Genomic DNA, 18,667 nt, shown 5'->3' with positions numbered 1-18,667 from the left:
ATTTTACAGTTGGGAACTGAAGCACAGAGAGAGACTGTGACAGAGCCAGGAAATGAATCCAGGTTTCCCAAGTCTGTCCAGGCCCTTACCCACAAAACCGGGCTTCTACAGCACCTTTTCCTTAGCGTTCCAGCACCTGCTGTCCCCCTGGAGCTGGTTGAGGCATACGAGAACAAAGTCCAGTATACACCTTGTCCCACTCAATGTCTCCACGGTAGGAAGAAGATAGGAGTTTGCTAACACACCCCGACCTCACCTTGACCCATTTTTCTAGTGGAGATGTACTTTGTATGGCAACCGATACAAGAAAATGGAGAAGGAAATATCCAAATGATTTGCTGGCACAGCTGACCCATTGCAAAATGCTCAGAGAAGCGGGGTCTGTGAGGGTGCCCCTTCCCCGCCCCCCCGTTATTTTAAGGACCTCAATTGAGGGGAGACTTTTTTGATCAATTGGTTATGCCTTAGCTGCTCAGACTGAATGTCTGTTCCTTCCTGTGCTCTTGCTTTCTTCCCGGGCTGTCTCAGGTGCAGTCTAGTTTCTCTCTCTCTCTCTCAGTTCTTCATGCTGGGGGATAATTGAGTGTTCTTTCACCTGCATGGGTAGGAGTTGAAATGTGGTGTCCCCACATGCAGGCTCCTTGGGTCAGCACGATTGGAGCGTAGGCCTCCATCACAATGCTGACTGCAGAGACTGGGGGCCTTGGAAAGTGGAAGCAAAACCTTTTTAAATATACGTTTTGTAACTGGCTTTCTTTTGTCTCCATTGATTTTTTTTTTGCTGCTGTGGGCGAGGGGCCCCTTTCAGCCAGGCTCATGTTGCTCTCTGCCCCCGGGGCCGGCTGAAAGAATAAATTGTTTGTCTTGACTTGTCCATTGTTGTGGCATTTTCCTGGAGGTGGAGGGGCATGGAGGGAGCTGACGCTGGATGCAAAGATGAATTCTCCAGCCTACAGTCAGCCAGCTGAAGCTGCCCACCTCACCTCAGGGCTAGGGGAGAGATAAGAAAACTGTGGGGACAGTAAACAGCAACAACAGGGAGTTGGGCATTTTGAAAAGTCCCTTGTTAGGCTCGGACAGAGCATAGCCAGATCTCCCTGCTGGTAACCATCTTAGAGCGGTTGGTTGCACTACCCCCTTCCTCGCCAGCCTCGTTGCCTCTCCTCGCCAGCCCAGTACCAGGGCAGTGAGCCAGAAGGGAAGGCACCCTGAGGAGCTGGGTAAGGGGAAAGATGGAGCAGCATGTGGGGAGCGAGTTTGCCAGCCAAGGGGCCTGCCTGGGGAATCTGCCTTGATGCCATCAGGGGTTTTCCCCAGGAGCGGGGAGCTGGCAGCAGGGTGAGGCGCCGTCCTCCCCTCAGTGGCACTGGAAAGATTCGCACTCCCCCTGCTTTGCACCTGAGGAGGAGAGGAAATAAGCCAGGCCTGTGTAAAGAGAAGAGACGTGGGCTGGTTACTATAGCGACGGAGCAGTCCAGACCTTCCTTTTGCTTCTGTTTTCCTGACCGCTCCAGCTTTTTCCTTGGGCTCTGCCCTTGAGACAGTTCTCAGCCGGCACCCGGGGGCTGGGTGGGTGAAGGGGACTCTCTGCCAGGAGAAGGAAAGGGGGACGGGCGACTATCAGAGAAGAGCATCAGGTCCCATGTGTCCCCCCGCCTTAAAGAGGGCTCTATATACAAGGCATCCATAATGGTTTGGGGGCATAGTTCGCTCCAGGGTGGGGATAAAATCAGGGCATGGGTTTCCTCTACCTCCTGTCCTTTGGCCATAGAAGAGGTGGTGGTGGAGTGGGGACTTGTTTCTTTCCCTTCCATTCTCCATTGAGAGGGAGGTCCCCTTAAAGCTTGGGCTCCTCAGCTTCTGGCCAGTCCTATTTCCATGGGGAGTGGGGCTGAACGCTCAAACATCCTCAGCATAGGGCAGGTTCTGGTCTGGAGGGTGTGAAATGTTGGTCGTGTGGCGTAGATAGGAGAGAGAGAGAGAGAACGCCATTGTTTTCTATCTCCTGACCCGTCTATACATCTCCCAAACTGTCTTCTTCCTAAATAATCCAGCACTTAGGGAGTTTTAGCCTAGGTCAGCAGGAGTATTTCAAAGAATTGATCTGGAAGGTTGGTATGATTTTCTTAGAGAATCAGTCTAGTCTGAGGGGCAGGTTGACATTTAAAAAGCCGTGCTACGGTAGCATTTAGTGAAGATGCTACTCCGCTGATGGGAGAGCTTCTCCCGTCAGCTCAGTTAATCCACGTCCACGACAGGTGGCAGCTATGTTGAAGCTCTCCCATTGAAGAGCTTCTCCTGTTTAAGCTCTCTTGTCATAGAATCATAGAATATCAGAGTTGGAAGGGACCTCAGGAGGTCATCTAGTCCAACCCCCTGCTCAAAGCAGGACCGATCCCCAATTAAATCATCCCAGCCAGGGCTTTGTCAAGCCTGACCTTAAAAACTTCTAAGGAAGGAGATTCCACCACCTCCCTAGGTAATGCATTCCAGTGTTTCACCACCCTCATAGTGGAAAAGTTTTTCCTAATATCCAACTTAAACCTCCCCCACTGCAACTTGAGACCATTACTACTTGTTCTGTCATCTGCTACCACTGAGAACAGTCTAGAGCCATCCTCTTTGGAACCCCCTTTCAGGTAGTTGAAAGCAGCTATCAAATCGCCCCTCATTCTTCTCTTCTGAAGACTAAACATCCCCAGTTCCCTCAGCCTCTCCTCATAAGTCATGTGTTCCAGTCCCCTAATCATTTTTGTTGCCCTCCGCTGGACTCTTTCCCATTTTTCCACATCCTTCTTGTAGTGTGGGGCCCAAAACTGGACACAGTACTCCAGATGAGGCCTCACCAATGTCGAATAGAGGGGAACGATCACGTCCCTCGATCTGCTGGCAGTGCCCCTACTTATACATCCCAAAATGCCATTGGCCTTCTTGGCAACAAGGGCACACTGTTGACTCATATCCAGCTTCTCATCCACTGTAACCCCTAGGTCCATTTCTGCAGAACTGCTGCCGAGCCATTCGGTCCCTAGTCTGTAGCGGTGCATTGGATTTTTCCATCCTAAGTGCAGGACTCTGCACTTGTCCTTGTTGAACCTCATCAGATTTCTTTTGGCCCAATCCTCCAATTTGTCTAGGTCCCTCTGTATCCTGTCCCTACCTTCCAGTGTATCTACCACTCCTCCCAGTTTAGTGTTGACATAGCACTGTCTACAATGATCGGTACGAGGTGTGTAACTTAAGGCTTTTCGGCTCTAGGTCACTGGTTCAGATCCAGCCTATGCCGGTAGTGACCAAAGGCTGTTTGTTTGGTGACCTTTATGAACAGAGTTGGTAGTTCCCATCCAATTCCTAGCGAGCAGGATAGATGCTAACATCCCCGAAAACCCTCATCGCAGTCTGGCACTTTTGTTTGCTGCCTCGGCAGAGTGGAGGCAACCAAACTTCCCTCTCAACCCTGGATTCATGTACAACCAGCTCATGACTGTAATATGTTGGTGAGACTATGTGGAGGAAGTACGTGCTGCATCCATTATAAACAAAAGACTGCACTGTTGGGCTAAATATTTCTCTTGTCCTCTTTACCCCTTGAAGATTTCAGCTGCAGGGCTGCTGTGTCCATCTGGGGACCAGCTTTGACAGGAAAGAGGAAGGCAAGTTTTGGTGGAGTGATTTAGCAACTGAATTCTGTTCCTTCATCTGTCAGTTCAGATATGTTAATCCCGCCTGCCTTGTTAAACCAACTCTGAGTTTTCAATCTTTCTCACTCTTTCTTCAGTTTCTGATGTTTCAGACAAGCATGCCCTGGCCTGTCCTCTTCCCCCATTCATCGCTTACTGTGCCCCATGACAGCACCTCCTGTGGGTATTGGGATTTATAGGGTTAGATAGCCTCCCCCCAGTTCCTCTTTGATACAGAGTTCCCCAGATTCTCTTAGCTTGCATGTGTCATAAGGAGGTGGCTTGTTCTTGCAAGGGTTTTGCAAAAGATGAGCTAAGAGCTTTTCCTTTAAGGTTCCTTGTGAAAGAACTGGGCAAGGAGAGAGAAGTTGGTGTTGCTCCCACCATCAAGTCATTTAACTCTGTAAGGCCACCAGAAGTGACATCTTATCATGCCTCTCCAGTGAGATGTCCCCTAAACCCATGTGTGCCTGGGAGATGAGCTGACGATCCCAAACCCGTTTCTTCCTAAAGGCCCCAGCGCATGCTCAAAAATGGTGATGCTGCATGTGGGTCAGCTCCCTTCTCAACAGGGGCCTGAAGAGCCCACCTACCAAGTACTAGAGCAGGTCAAGCTAGACAGAGAGTCACCGTGCTGGTGATGGGAAGAATGTCCTTGCCAGGCATCTGGGTGCTGTTGGCCAAGGCAGTGATCCTGAATCGAGAAGTAAGAACAGAACATGCTTGGGGGCAGGGTGGGGACAAGGTCAGAGGGATGGCATCCCGCTCCAAAAGAGGGGGAGGAGGCAAGCTGCTTGCCTCCACCTGAACGCAATCAGAGCAGGAAAGAAAGGGTTTTGTTGCTGTCTGCTGTCAACATCCAGTGCTTTGGTTGCCCCTGGCTGTTCATTTTGGGAAGTGAGTAGGAGGTGGGCAGGCCCTCATTGGAATGGAAGGTTCTGTTTAGGTTGATGGGCTTTCCATTAAGCCGTGCAAAAAAAAAAATTTTTTTAAATTGCAGGTGCACAGCAGGCGTGTTTGCAGCCTCATCTCTCCGGCAACAAACCCCACAGTCAGCCTCTCCTAATAGGAAGGTTCTTTGAATTGAAGCATCTTCCCCTCCTGTTTGATTCAGGCTCTCCCAGAAAGAGCTGGGGTTTTTTAATCAGGAAACGGAGGAAAAAATAAAATCCCTTGTGCCTTGCCCCCAAGGAGCATCAGGCTGTGGGTAAGATTCACTGTGGCTTTCCAGAACCAGGTCAGATAGGGGACAGCTTTTGTGTTTCCATCCATTCACCAGTGACCACCTGGGAGGATTGGTGAAATGGTATAAAACCTCCTCGAATGTGACAGTGATGTCTGGAAAAATGAGTCTCAAAATGACTACCCAAAAAAAAAAAAAAAAAAAAATCAAGAAACTACAATCCTGGTTTTTCAGAAGAAATACACAGACCCTCTGGTTGCCTGTACTAATATCTTTTTACTTTCTTATAGCACCTGTGTGTTATGAAGGTTCCCAGAGTCATTTACAGAATATATCAGGGATTCTAACCAAGACCTTGCATATTCGGGTGCAGGCTGGATCTGAATTCTGCACCAAAGCCCCTGGATTTTCTGACTCTCTTGGGCAGCATGTGGGAATTCTGTAGCCACCTCATTTCTACTTCATATGACAAGGGGAGAACACTTTCATGCGCTTCATTGGGATTGGGGTGGGTGGCACCTTTGTGACCAGTGTGGGAATCAGCGTGGGTGCTGTGGTTAACAGAGATTAGAGGCAGATGCTGGATCTGAGGGACCCAGAGTTTTAGAAACAGTAACTCCTCTTGAATTTATTTTCTTTCCAGTTGTAGAGAATGCTTTATATGCAATTTAGCAGCACAACCGCCATGCAAGGCAGGTAACTATTGTTCCCGATTACAGATGGGGGTAACTGAGCCACAGATGAAGCGATTTGCTTATGAGCATACAATGAGTCGATGATGGAGCCAGAAATACAGCCTAGGAGTCCAGGTTCTCAGTCTCTTGCTGTAACCATTAGATCATACTCCCCTCCCAGAGCCAGAATTAGAACCCCAGAGTCCTAGCTCCCAGTAGTTTGCTCTAATAACTAGATCACCTTGCCTTCTACAATAATTGTCGATATTATGGATGATTAGTCACAGGCTAGATTTTTAATTTTAGTAAAGAATCTGATTCTAAGACTAATGTGTAACTTTGATGTCTTTAAGAAGCCCTTGACCTTTTCAGCTGCACTGGTACAGCTCAGAAATTGACCTGTGTGGACTTTTCAGATGTTAACTCAGGAGGCAGGGGGACTGGGGAGAGATAAGGCCTTGGGCAGAGACTGTGCATTTAAGTTTTAGCCCAGAGCAGATTTTTACAAGCGAATGACAAATTCTTGAATGCAGGAGTTTCCAACAGGACTTTCTGACAACCTTGAGCTGTAAAAGTACAAGAGCAACTCTGTGACCTCTCTAAATATAGATTTAGATATTTATAAATCTAATGCTTGTGCACACAACATTCAGCAGGACATAAACAGCTCCAACAAATTGTGTTTACCTCCAGCATGGAAACAAATACTTGATTCCGTCACACACACTTTTATTTATATACCAGTTGCCCGGCAAGGAGATGGAGCTGGGAAGGAGAAGAGGGCACTTCCTCTTCACATTAGATCACTGCAATTCACCGGGGACATTTCCTGGGCTCCCATTCACCCTCTTCTGAAGCGCTCTTTCTGGTAGGCTGTCTGCATCTTGCTTTATAGACCCTGAATATGTACATATAAATATGCACATTTCAGTCGTGTGGTCTACTTCCACAAGAATAACAGGCGGCAACTTTATGATCTGAGTGATTTTATTTGAACACAGCTGTGGCCTTGTGATTTAAATATTTCAGTCAATTTTAAACTAACTAGAGTAGAGGAAACTGTGCTGGCAGAGCAGGTTAGAGCTGGAACAGACACGGAAGGAAGGCCTCTTTGGGAGTTTCTAGAACAGTGGTTCTCAACCTGCGGCCCAGCTGTGTGCTAAACGGCAGTGCGGTCCAGGGCCGGAGTTGCTGCCCGGCCCCCTACAGCAGGGTCCAGGGTCCGGATCTGGGCTGCCACCTGGCCCCACACAGCAGGGGTCAGGGTTGGTGCCCAGCTCCATGCAACAGGGTCCCTGCTGCCCAACCCCACAGGCCACCTGGGCGCTCCATTCCTGGCCCCACTCTGTGGAGGGGTCTCTGGGCTGGGGGCGCTGGGCACGGCGGTGTGAGGAGGATGTGTGTGAGGGGGTGCTGTGGTTTTCAACCTGCGGCCCAGGTAACACTGCAGCCCACAATGATTAATAGGTTGAGAACCGCTGTTCTAGATAGACTCCTCCTTGTCTAGCCCTCCTCCCGCCAGAAGCCCCTTGACTCTTTCTTTCCTTGCTTGTAATGTTTGCCCAGTCTTCCCCTCTCCCTCTTCCTTCAGAGGTGCTCTTGTAGGCTGTCAGGCTTAGAGGAGAGTCACTGAATAGGGAAGGATAAAACCCAACCACAGCTGTGAGTGTTTTTTTTTTTTAATCAGGCATCCCTGCATCTCTGCACAGCTGGATGTGAGAGGCGTTTGAGGGGCTTTTGGATTCCTCTCTGAGCTGTGCAGATCCCCTGGTTTTGGGTTTAAAAGCCTGCAGAGTCTCTTGGGGGAAAGCTGCAGGAGCAGTCCGCAAACTCTGGCTGTGCGCTGAGTTTTGACAACTTGATTGTTTCAAGTGGTGATGAATTTGGTTTGTTGCTCTACATTGTCAGCTCGCTTTTCCAACGTACGGGGATACGTGTGTGTGTGTGTGTGTGTGTATAAAAATACACACACACACAAAAATGGGTCACACACTTCCTAGCTTCTGCAGGCTAAGCAAGTTGCACATACCAGGGGCTCCTTGCATCCCTCTGTTCCCCCACAAGCTCCACCCTCCCATCCCTCTCTTTTTCAGGGACTCAATGCACCTCATCCCCATCCTCTCCCTGATGCCAGGGGCTCTGTGTGTCCCCCCCATTTCTCCTGCCACATGCCATGTCCCCCTCCCTCCCTATACCATTGTCTTACATTCTCTGACTCTATGGCAAGGGCTCTGTGTGCCCCCCATTCCCTCCATAGCAGTGTCCCTCATGCCCAAGTGATGTGGGTGAACCCCTGTTTCCTCCCCCGCCCCCGTTTTCGCCCATGCTCACCTAGATTCTCTTCACCTCTGTGTGCCCCTTCTCCCATGCCAATGTCCTCCATTCTCCCCCTATGCCAGAGGCTCTGGGTGCACCCCTGTTCTCCCATGCCTCCTAGGGGCTACCCCTATTCCAGGGGCTCTGTGTCCCCCACCAATTATAGCATTGCATATAAAGATACACCAATGGGTTGGTGTAAAGTTTCACAGGACATTTGAGTTCTGTCTTCTAAGTCACCAGAAAGAGACTTAGAACAAAGAAACAGGTGCCCCGTTTGTAAAACTGAGGGCAGGGCAGCACCACAAAGGTGTCTCCTTGGAAACTAGTGCTTGACACGCTCCATGGTAACTCCCCAGCTCTGCTAGATAGCCGTAATAGTATAAGCAATGGTGGGTTTTTATTAACTATGACTGCTTCTTATAAGGGCTTGTCTACTGTTTTTTGTTTGTTTGTTTTTTTAAAGGTCCCCCTGAGTTCATTAAAAAACCAGTGGACCAAATTGGCGTGTCAGGAGGTGTGGCTTCTTTTGTATGCCAAGCAACGGGGGATCCCAAGCCCCGGGTCACCTGGAACAAGAAGGGGAAGAAAGTGAACTCGCAGAGATTTGAGGTAAGAGACAGACTGGAACTACGCGAGTCCACGTGGCTGCAGTCAGAGTTGTGACTGCAGCAGGTATAGACATACCTGAGCTAGCTTTGATCTAGCCGCGGCAGCATGGTCTTTACAAGCCCACCTGGGACCCTAGGTATGTACTTGAGCAACTAGTCCATGCTGCTGCAGCTTCACTGCTGTTGTTACTGGAGCTAGCTAGATCAGAGTTAGCTCAGGTACATCGACACGTGCTGTCGTCGTCACATCGCTGATTGACGTGTCGACATTAGTGTGTGTGTAAGTAGTAAAAAGAGCAAAGCAGACATAAAGCAGCTTTGTTACATGAATTCCCTAAGGCGTCAATAAAAGCGTGTGTGTGGGGGCGGGGGAGTTAGCTATAAATGGAGTGAGTTGTGAGTTCTCAGCCTTTAACAGCTAGGAGGCTTAAGCTGTGTGATTTTTGCAAAATGAGAGGAGACTAGGCACATTTGTTGCTTCTTTTTAAGTGTCTATTATAAAGCTGCTTCTTCCTCTCCGCCAAGAAACACAAGCTGGACTGACCCTTTTAATCTGACGTTTCTCCAGCTCAGCCAACTCTTTAAATACACCTCCCCTATCCCCGCCCATTTTTTTTTTTTTAAGGTTCACCACAGCCCAGGGTGAGCATTACTGGCATTCCTGGCCAGACCCAATTTATTTGTAATATTTAAATAAGAGTGTGTGGCAGGGCAAGGAGAGGGCAGTAGTCATATTTTGACACCCTTAGCCTTGACCCACAATGGGACCTCTACCCTGCTAGCCGGCTGTGGGGTGGGAGGGACATTCTGACGTCTGCTCTTCAGGCAGATGGGGTAAAGAGGGAGCTCGAATATTTCATTCTGTTTTTGCGGCTCCTGTCTCCGCGTCCCCATACTCCTGCAAAGGCTCATCGTTTCACTGGTGTTCCAGGGCTTTCGGCTGAGCAGGGGAGCTTTTGTTGAATAAAACGGGCAGGGGGGTCAGGTGCGATTCAATCCTGTAAGCACAGGTCTTGATGCAGAGCCTGTTGAAGCGAGTGCAAAGGCTGTCATTGTCTTCTGTGAGCATTGGGGCAGGTCTTGAGGGGAAAATGCAGAACTGATGGGCAGGAAGGGGGAGCTGCTGTAGCCGGATCGATGTGTGCGGCTGCCCCCTGTGTGGGCAAGACAGCAGGGCCCGGGCCTTATACTCAATCCCTCTGTCTCCCTTTCTGTCTCAGACCATTGAATTTGACGAGAGCGCAGGTGCTGTCCTGAGGATCCAGCCCCTCCGTACTCCCAGGGACGAGAATGTCTACGAGTGCGTCGCCCAGAATGCTCACGGGGAGATCACCGTCCATGCTAAGCTCACCGTTCTCCGAGGTAAAGAGCACGCTGGCCTGTCGATGCAGGGGTGCCAGCAGGGTGAAGGATACCCGCTCTCTGGGTGATGAAGTCTGCCTGCTGCAGCTCCCCCTTCCTGACCCCTTTTCTCCCCCATCCGTTCTGCAGTAAGACAGAAAATATCAACTTTCCTCTATATAAATCCGTGGTACGCCCACATCTTGAATACTGCATGCAGATGTGGTCACCCCATCTCAAAAGATATATCGGAGTTGGGAAAGGTTCAGAAAACGGCAACAAATGTGATGAAGGGTATGGAACAGCTTCCGTATGAGGAGAGATTAATAAGACTGGGACTTCTCAGCTTGGAAAAGAGACGACTAAGGGGGGATATGAAGGAGGTCTATAAAATCATGACTGGTGTGGAGAAAGTAAATAAGGAAGTGTTATTTACTCCTTCTCATAACACAAGAACTAGGGGCCACCAAATGTAATTAATAGGCAACAGGTTTAAAACAAACAAAAAGAAGTATTTTTTTCACACTACGCACAGTCAACCTGTGGAACTCCCCGCCAGAGGATTTTGTGAAAGCCAGGATATAACACGGTTCAAAAAAGAACTAGATATATTCCTGGAGGATAGGCCCATCAGTGGCTGTTTGCCAGGAGCTGGGAATGAGAGACAGGGGATGGATCACTTGATGATTCTCTGTTCTGTTCATTCCCTCTGGGGCACCTGGCATTGGCAGGAAGACAGGATACTGGGCTAGATGGACCTTTGGTCTGACCCAGTATGGCCATTCTTTTGTTCTTACAAAGTTGCCATACGAGTAGTGGGGCTGAGGCGCAAATGCCCACCTTTGCCTGCTCCCAAAGCATCACTGATTCTGGTCAGCAGCCCTGGGAGTGCACCTCACCTGCCCGGGGTAGTATATTAAGGGCAGCTCGCTGGGAGTGGCTCTGTTTGCAGCTGGGTGGGAGAAGCTCCCCACTTCATGACTACGTTCCTCAGCACCCATGGCAGTGTTTCTCCTCAGTTGCGCAGGAACTGTGCCCAGCCATCTCTGCGTAGATGGGGCTGTGCTGGGACATTCTCGCTCTTGCTCGCTCCTTTCCTCCCTCAAATGCTTCAGGTGGCCTTTCTGTCTCAGCCCTGCTCTGTCCTGTCCCATGGAAACTCCCTTCTCAGGACGTTTATGGACAGCTCAGGAAGGCTCCATCGTTCTCTGAAATCTAATCCCTGTCATCCAGGGTTGCAGAAGAGCACCTATCGTTTGATGTAGTGAAGCTGAGCTCCTGCGTGACAGGCTGCGCTCCAGTTCCCTTTCCTTGTCCAAGTCCCTCCCTCACCTGTTCTCCCTTGGGCCCCTTCTGGCCTTTGCCGATGCCGGTGGTTCTCAGCTGGGGATCCAGGCCCCCTAGGGGGGCAATGAGCAGGTTTCAGGGGGTTTATATACAGAAAAACAGTTATGGCAGCCCAGGTGGGCCGTGGAGCTTCCATAGCATGTTGAGGAGGGTGGGGCGGGGGGAGCTCAGAAAGAAAAAAGGTGAGAACCCCCAGGTTATGCCACATTCTCCCTCAAGACCCTGTCTCCCGTTCGTTCTCTCATACCAGTCCCCACTGTGAGGGATATGTCTACAGACTCTTGTTACATTTCATCCGTTTGAAACGTTCTCTGGGAGCACAGTGTGTGTTTTGGGGGCTGGCGGGGGAGGGAGGGGAGGTGTGTCCAGGGCCCGCTGTTGTTGTTCTCCTGCTTTTGATGCCTCCAGATGTTTCCTGCCTACTGGGTGGGTATTTATTAGTCCCAGAGATCTAAAACCATTGCAACACGGAACAAAGCCGACCTGCTAACGGAAATGAACCCTCTTATGGGGAGGAGATGCATGAGCTTCTTGGGTCAGACAAGAAGAGCTTGTAAATCATCCTGATGGGAAGGCCCTATAGGGAATGGTGTATACGCTGGCTGGGAGGGCGTTCCCAGCCCGTGTTGCCGTAGAGAATGGTGTGGGAGCACTGCCTGGGTGGGGAGCTCCCAAGAGGAAATGCTGTAGGAATGTATTGGATGTATGGGTCCTTCCAGTAGGAGCACTGGTTGTGCAGCTGTTTCTACATCTTTAGTGATAGATTTAGGAGTTCCTAGCCATTCTCATGGCAGAGCGTGGCATACGAGCTCCCAGCCCAGAAGGCTGTAGGTATCTCTGGCAGTTGCAAAGTATTCCTCCCGGTAGCTTTTAAAGTACTTTTGCTGAATGGCCCATGAGCAAGTTCCTAATTCATAGATGCCTAGGCCAGAATGGACCATTGTGATCATCTAGTCCAGTGGTTCTCAAACTTTTTGGATCGCACGCCCCTTCTTTGTGTCTGTAGTAATTTACACCCCCACCCCTTCCACCACACAAGTACATCTACCGATAGATGTGGTGGGGTGCTTCACTTGAATGTGTTTCGACATCTTTATTTTTTCACTTGAGTTGGGTTTTTTTTTCCTGTGGCAAGAATGAGCTGAAGATCCGTTGTAATAACAGCAAAAGCAGAAGCGGCGCTTGTGGTCCGTGCTTACAATTAAACGGGCACAATGCGTTGTAGCAAATGGATTCAGGTTCAGATGGCAATGACTTTGCATAATGCTAGGCAAGCTTCACAGAAATCCATCAAAATGCCCAGCGCCATCTAAAGACAAATGCACAACTCCATCTGAGGGCCTGATATGTCTGGATGAATCAGCGATGCTAGTTATTGCTGCGAATAAAATGTGCACAGTCAGAGCAAGGGAGGGCGAGCAGGGGCACGCCCCCCTCCCCCATCAATGGGGGCAACGCACTTCTCTGGGGTTGGGCTGGGGCAGGAGATGACCACTCCTCCGGCCTCGGGGCCACAGACGGAGAGCCAGCTCTTCTGGCCACCAGGGGAGAGCAAGCTCCTCCAGCCTCAGGGGTACAGAAAGTGCCCCTCCAAAAGTGGCCAGATTTGTATTGCTGTGCACGTCCCTGTGCATAGTAAGGTGGTTGTTTTTTTTCTTCCTGAAGTTTCTCATGCCCTCCCCTCTGAATAAATTCCACACACCCCACTTTGAGAACCTCTGATCTAGTCTGACTTCCTGTATACACAGGCTGGAGAACTGCCCCTGCATAATTCCTAGAACAGATCTTTTCGAAAAACATCCGATTTTGATGTAAAAATTGCCAGTGAGGGAAAATCCACTAAGACCCTTGGTAAATTGTTCCAAATGTTAATGACCTTCACTGTTAAAAATGTACAGCTTATTTCCTGTCTGAATTTGTCTAGCTTCAGCTTCCTGCTGTTGGATTGTTTTATACCTTTCTCTGCTACACTGAAGAGCCCGTTATCAAATATTTGTTCCTCATGTAGGTACTTATAGACTAATCAAGTCACCCCTGAATCTTCTCTTTGTTAAGCTAAATAGATTGAGCTCCTTGAATCTATCACTATAAGGCAGGTTTTCTAATCCTTTAATCATTTTCTTGGCTCTTCTGTGAACTCTCTCCAATTTATCAACATCCTTCTTGAATTATGCATGCCGGAACTGGACACAGTATTCCAGCAGTGGCTGTACTGGTGCCAAATACAGAGGTAGAATAATCTCTCCAATCATACTTGAGATTCTCCATTTATGCATTACCTGTTTTGGCCACAGTGCCACACTGGGAGGTCATATTCAGCTGATTATCCACCAACACCCGCAAATCTTTTGAAGAATCACTGTTTCCCAGGATAGAATCCTCTATCCTGAAAGTTTGGCCTACATTCTTTGTTCGTAGGTGTATACATTTACACTTAGCCATATTAAAACACACATAATTTGCTTGCATCCAGTTTATTAAAACAATCCAAGTTGCTCTATATCAGTGATCCATCCTTTTCTTTATTTGCCACTCCCCCAATTTTTGTGTCATTTGCAAATCGTATCAGGGATGATTTTATGTTTCCTTCCAGGTCATTTATAATAGTGCTAAATAGTGTAGGGCCAAGAAGCAATCCCTCTGAGACCTGACTATAAACACACCACTCAGTGATGATTCCCTATTTACAATTGCTTTTTGAGACCTATTAGTTAGCCAGCTTTTAATCCATTTAATGTGTGTCCTGTTAATTGCATATTGTTCTAGTTTTTTAATCAAAGTGTCATGTGCTGCCAAGTCAAATGCCTTACAGAAGTCTAAGTATGTTACATCAACACTATTATCTTTATCAACCAAATTTGTAATCTCATTAAAATAAATCAGTTTAGTTTGACAGGATCTATTTTCCATAAAATGATGTTGATTGACGTTAATTACTTTATCATCTTTTAATTCTTTATTAATTTAGTCCCAAATCAGCTACTCCGTAATCTTGCCTGGGATCAATGTCAGACTGACAGGCCTGTAATTACTCGGATCATCCTGTTTCCCTTGTTAAACATTGGCACAATGTTAGCTTTGTTCCAGTTTTCTGGAATTTTCCCAGTGTTCCAAGACTTACTGACAAGCAACATTAACAGTCCAGTGTGCTCCTCAGCCAACTCTTTTAAAGCTCTTGGATGCAAGTTATTTTTAAAATGCCTAACTTTAGTAGCTGCTATTTAGTAGCTGTTATATTCTCCAGAGACACAAGTGGAATGGAAAGAGTGTTCTCATCATCAAATGATGACTACATCATGCATTTTTCCCAAATACAGAACAGAAATATTTATGGAACATGTCTTTCTTTGCTGCATTATTATTGATAATTTTATCATTTCCATCTAGTAATGGACCAATGCCATTGTTAGGATTCTTTTTGCTCCTAATATATTTTAAAAACTTATTACTGTCCTTAACTCTGCTGACCATAAATTTCTCCTTGTGTCCCTTTGCTTCCCTTATCAATTTTCTACAATTCCTAGCATCTGATTTATATTCATTGCTATCAACTTCCTCATCCTTCCATTTATTATGGGGTGTTTTTTACAAAAAAATTTGTAACTGCCTTCACTTCCCCTCTAAGCCTCGAAGTTTTTTTAACCAGTACCGCCTTCTTCCTCGATTATGGCTTTCGGGGCATCTAGTAAGGTGTTCTTAAACAATTCCCAATTACCACGCACAATGTTCTGATTAAATTCTTCTTCCAAGCTGATTCAGCTCATAATTGTTTTCAGCTTTTATTGTTTTCAGCTATTATTGTTCTGGACTTTTTTTGTTTGCATATTATAAATGTAATCAAGTCATGATTATCTAAGCTGCCATTAATTTTTAGTTCTGCAGTCAGATCCTCTTTATCTATCAAGACAAGGTCTAATATAGAATTCCCTTGTGTTGAATGCAACACTTTTTGAGTTAGGAAATTGACATGTATAGTATTTACATAGTCCAAGGATGTTTTAGTGCTGGCAGCATGAGACTTCCAGCATATGTCCCTCAAATTAAAGTCCCCCAAGATCACGCAGCTTTTTTTTCCTGTACTTTATAGTTATGTGTGTAAGGAGCCAGTCATCCTGTTCTCTAGTGTGATTTGGCGAGCTGAATTTATGCACAGGTCCCCAATTTACTGTGGTGAACAAAGAGCTAACACAAAGCTCATGTAGCAAAGCACCTCCCCCTGTGATAGGGAGCACCCTCCTGCTGTCCAGCTGGTGGCCTTCTGTTGTCAAAATGCCAGCTGTCTTTGAAATAGACAGATCCAATGCCCAATCACAACTGGCCCCCTTCGTGCAGGTGTCTCCATGCTGCTCTCCTGACGCCATTCATGCACCACTGTTTGTCTCTGTCACCCGCCCATCACCCTTCATGCAGGTGTCTCTGAGTCTCAGTGTCACTCCTACATTTCTTCACCACGTGGCACTTAACCTCCCATCAGCAGCATGTGGCAGGTTGTCGCTCCCTGTAGAATCTTAGGCTTAGGAAGGCCGTTCTCTGACAAGATAGCGCCTGTCTCTGGGTGCCACTGAGCGGTCTGGAGCTGCATTCAGTAGGGTGCCACTAATTTCTGAGGAGCTGTGATGGTTCCCGAGGAAGGTGCCTTTGTAATAGTTCCTGTGGAGGAGGTTTCCATGACTTGAGTTTAAGAGGAAGCAGCAGAGAGAGCATTTGTCCTGCAGTCCTGGTCTTAGCGAAGCCTCTGGATTGCCCTGGCAATGGGAACATGCTGTTTCCGACAGAGGAGCTGCATCATTCAGGTAATGAGGAGCTGTGCTTGGCAGCGGGGCTCCTTGCATGCACCGTGTGACAATGGCTCCTCAGGTACCGGCATCAGATAAGTGTCAGTCAGCGAGACAGACAACAAAACAGGAGCTTGCCTCTCCTGGCTGCCTGACTCACTACGCGTGTAGCCAGGCTCAGCAGAGCCCCGTTACTGCTGGCACCTCTCTTGTGGCATGCTGCTCAGCAAGCTCTAGCTCTCTGCGCCCACCAGGACCTTGTTAGGTGCCTGTATGAGCTGGCTGGTGGGAGGGTAGCTTGGATCCCCACATAATGAAATCTGAGTGACGGAGAGAGAGAGCAAGTGAGGTGATGAGCGGGAAGCCTGGGAGGCAGACAGGGTTGCAGGTTGTTTATAGATTTCTCTGCCCTTTCCCCCCCGCCCACTCCTCTCTCCTCCTCAGCTGAAGTTATTCTTCTCCTGACCTTTCCTCGCTTTCAGACAGGAGAGATTGACTTCTCTTTACCCTGCGCCGGACCCATTTGTAAGTGCTGGGAGAGTTAAAAGAACAAAGCATGAATCCATTAACCTCTACAATCACAGAGAGAATCTGAAAGATAGCATGCTGGCATCTATTTCTCCTTTCCTCTGCCTCCCTCTCCTTTCACCCCTTCTCCTCCCCTCTCCTCCTCACCTGTCCTCTCCTCCTCTTTCCTTGTGTCCCTCATTCCTGTCTTTCTCACCCATAGAACATGCCTCCAGTAGCCTAATGCTTAACATAAGGCCAGAGGCTGCAGTGCAGACGGGAGGCATATGTGACCTGTCACTTGCAGAAGCTGCTACTCTAGCGCGCCGTTGAGTGTGGAATCATGGGGCCCAGCTTTGACGGGCCATGCGGGAATGGGGTAGCAGTCATTCTGCAGTGTGCCGGCTCCCTTGTGGTGGGCATGCTCAGATACACGTGTGTGCACATTCGTGTCATGCACAGGTCTGAGCAGTTACAGGGTTCCCAGGGCACCTGTGCAGGCGGTCAGAGGAACAGAAAGAATCATAGAATATCAGGGTTGGAAGGGACCCCAGAAGGTCATCTAGTCCAACCCCCTGCTCGAAGCAGGACCAATTCCCAGTTAAATCATCCCAGCCAGGGCTTTGTCAAGCCTGACCTTAAAAACCTCTAAGGAAGGAGATTCTACCACCTCCCTAGGTAACGCATTCCAGTGTTTCACCACCCTCTTAGTGAAAAAGTTTTTCCTAATATCCAATCTAAACCTCCCCCATTGCAACTTGAGACCATTACTCCTCGTTCTGTCATCTGCTACCATTGAGAACAGTCTAGAGCCATCCTCTTTGGAACCCCCTTTCAGGTAGTTGAAAGCAGCTATCAAATCCCCCCTCATTCTTCTCTTCTGCAGACTAAACAATCCCAGCTCCCTCAGCCTCTCTTCATAAGTCATGTGCTCTAGACCCCTAATCATTTTTGTTGCCCTTCGCTGGACTCTCTCCAATTTATCCACATCCTTCTTGTAGTGTGGGGCCCAAAACTGGACACAGTACTCCAGATGAGGCCTCACCAGTGTCGAATAGAGGGGAACGATCACATCCCTCGATCTGCTCGCTATGCCCCTACTTATACATCCCAAAATGCCATTGGCCTTCTTGGCAACAAGGGCACACTGTTGACTCATATCCAGCTTCTCGTCCACTGTCACCCCTAGGTCCTTTTCCGCAGAACTGCTGCCTAGCCATTCGGTCCCTAGTCTGTAGCGGTGCATTGGATTCTTCCATCCTAAGTGCAGGACCCTGCACTTATCCTTATTGAACCTCATCAGATTTCTTTTGGCCCAATCCTCCAATTTGTCTAGGTCCTTCTGTATCCTATCCCTCCCCTCCAGCGTATCTACCACTCCTCCCAGTTTAGTATCATCTGCAAATTTGCTGAGAGTGCAATCCACACCATCCTCCAGATCATTTATGAAGATATTGAACAAAACCGGCCCCAGGACCGACCCCTGGGGCACTCCACTTGACACCGGCTGCCAACTAGACATGGAGCCATTGATCACTACCCGTTGAGCCCGACAATCTAGCCAGCTTTCTACCCACCTTATAGTGCATTCATCTAGCCCATACTTCCTTAACTTGCTGACAAGAATACTGTGGGAGACCGTGTCAAAAGCTTTGCTAAAGTCAAGAAACAATACATCCACTGCTTTCCCTTCATCCACAGAACCAGTAATCTCATCATAAAAGGCGATTAGATTAGTCAGGCATGACCTTCCCTTGGTGAATCCATGCTGACTGTTCCTGATCACTTTCCTCTCATGTAAGAGGGCACCCTCCCTTGATGATGCTTCAGGGGTCAGAGATAGCCCCCTTTGCCTATACACTGGGGAATCAGCTGCCCCAGGATCAGACCCCTGACGTGCCTGATGTCTTGGAGGCTGCGCCCAGCAGATAAGAGGTTGTGTCCCTTTGGTCAAAAGCAGGAAGCAAAGGTATGTCAGGAGCAGAAGCACTCAACAGGACAGACTCCATAGTGGCTACCATTCAACTTCCAGTAGTGTCTTTCTGACTCCAGCCAGGCTGGCTGGTTTGTCTTTCCTGCTCCATTTCCCAAGGGATCTGAGCCTTGGGAGAAGTCTAGGTAGGACCCTTGTGGTCCCTTCTAACTCTGTGATTCTAAAGAGTGACTGCTTTTTCCCACGTGGCCAGAGTTTGTGCCTGCAAAGCTGGTCCTGCTGGGTGTGGAGAATGCAATA

The 18,667-nt window shown here is 48.4% G+C and overlaps 1 protein-coding gene across 13 annotated transcripts in view; it reads left to right on the top strand.

Moving 5' to 3' along the window:
• Positions 1-18,667, top strand: part of PTPRS (protein tyrosine phosphatase receptor type S) — a 248,807-nt gene that overhangs the window by 128,649 nt on the left and 101,491 nt on the right. For all 13 annotated transcript variants that reach the window (XM_074939363.1, XM_074939359.1, XM_074939366.1 and 10 more), the window contains exons 3-4: positions 8,320-8,465; positions 9,685-9,826. In XM_074939363.1, coding sequence (XP_074795464.1) covers positions 8,320-8,465; positions 9,685-9,826 — 288 coding nt within the window. The remainder of the gene's footprint in view (positions 1-8,319; positions 8,466-9,684; positions 9,827-18,667) is intronic.

The sequence above is a fragment of the Natator depressus genome, chromosome 25 (assembly GCF_965152275.1).
Source record: "Natator depressus isolate rNatDep1 chromosome 25, rNatDep2.hap1, whole genome shotgun sequence".
Classification (NCBI taxonomy): domain Eukaryota; kingdom Metazoa; phylum Chordata; order Testudines; family Cheloniidae; genus Natator; species Natator depressus.
This window is presented reverse-complemented; position numbering and strand designations above follow the sequence as displayed.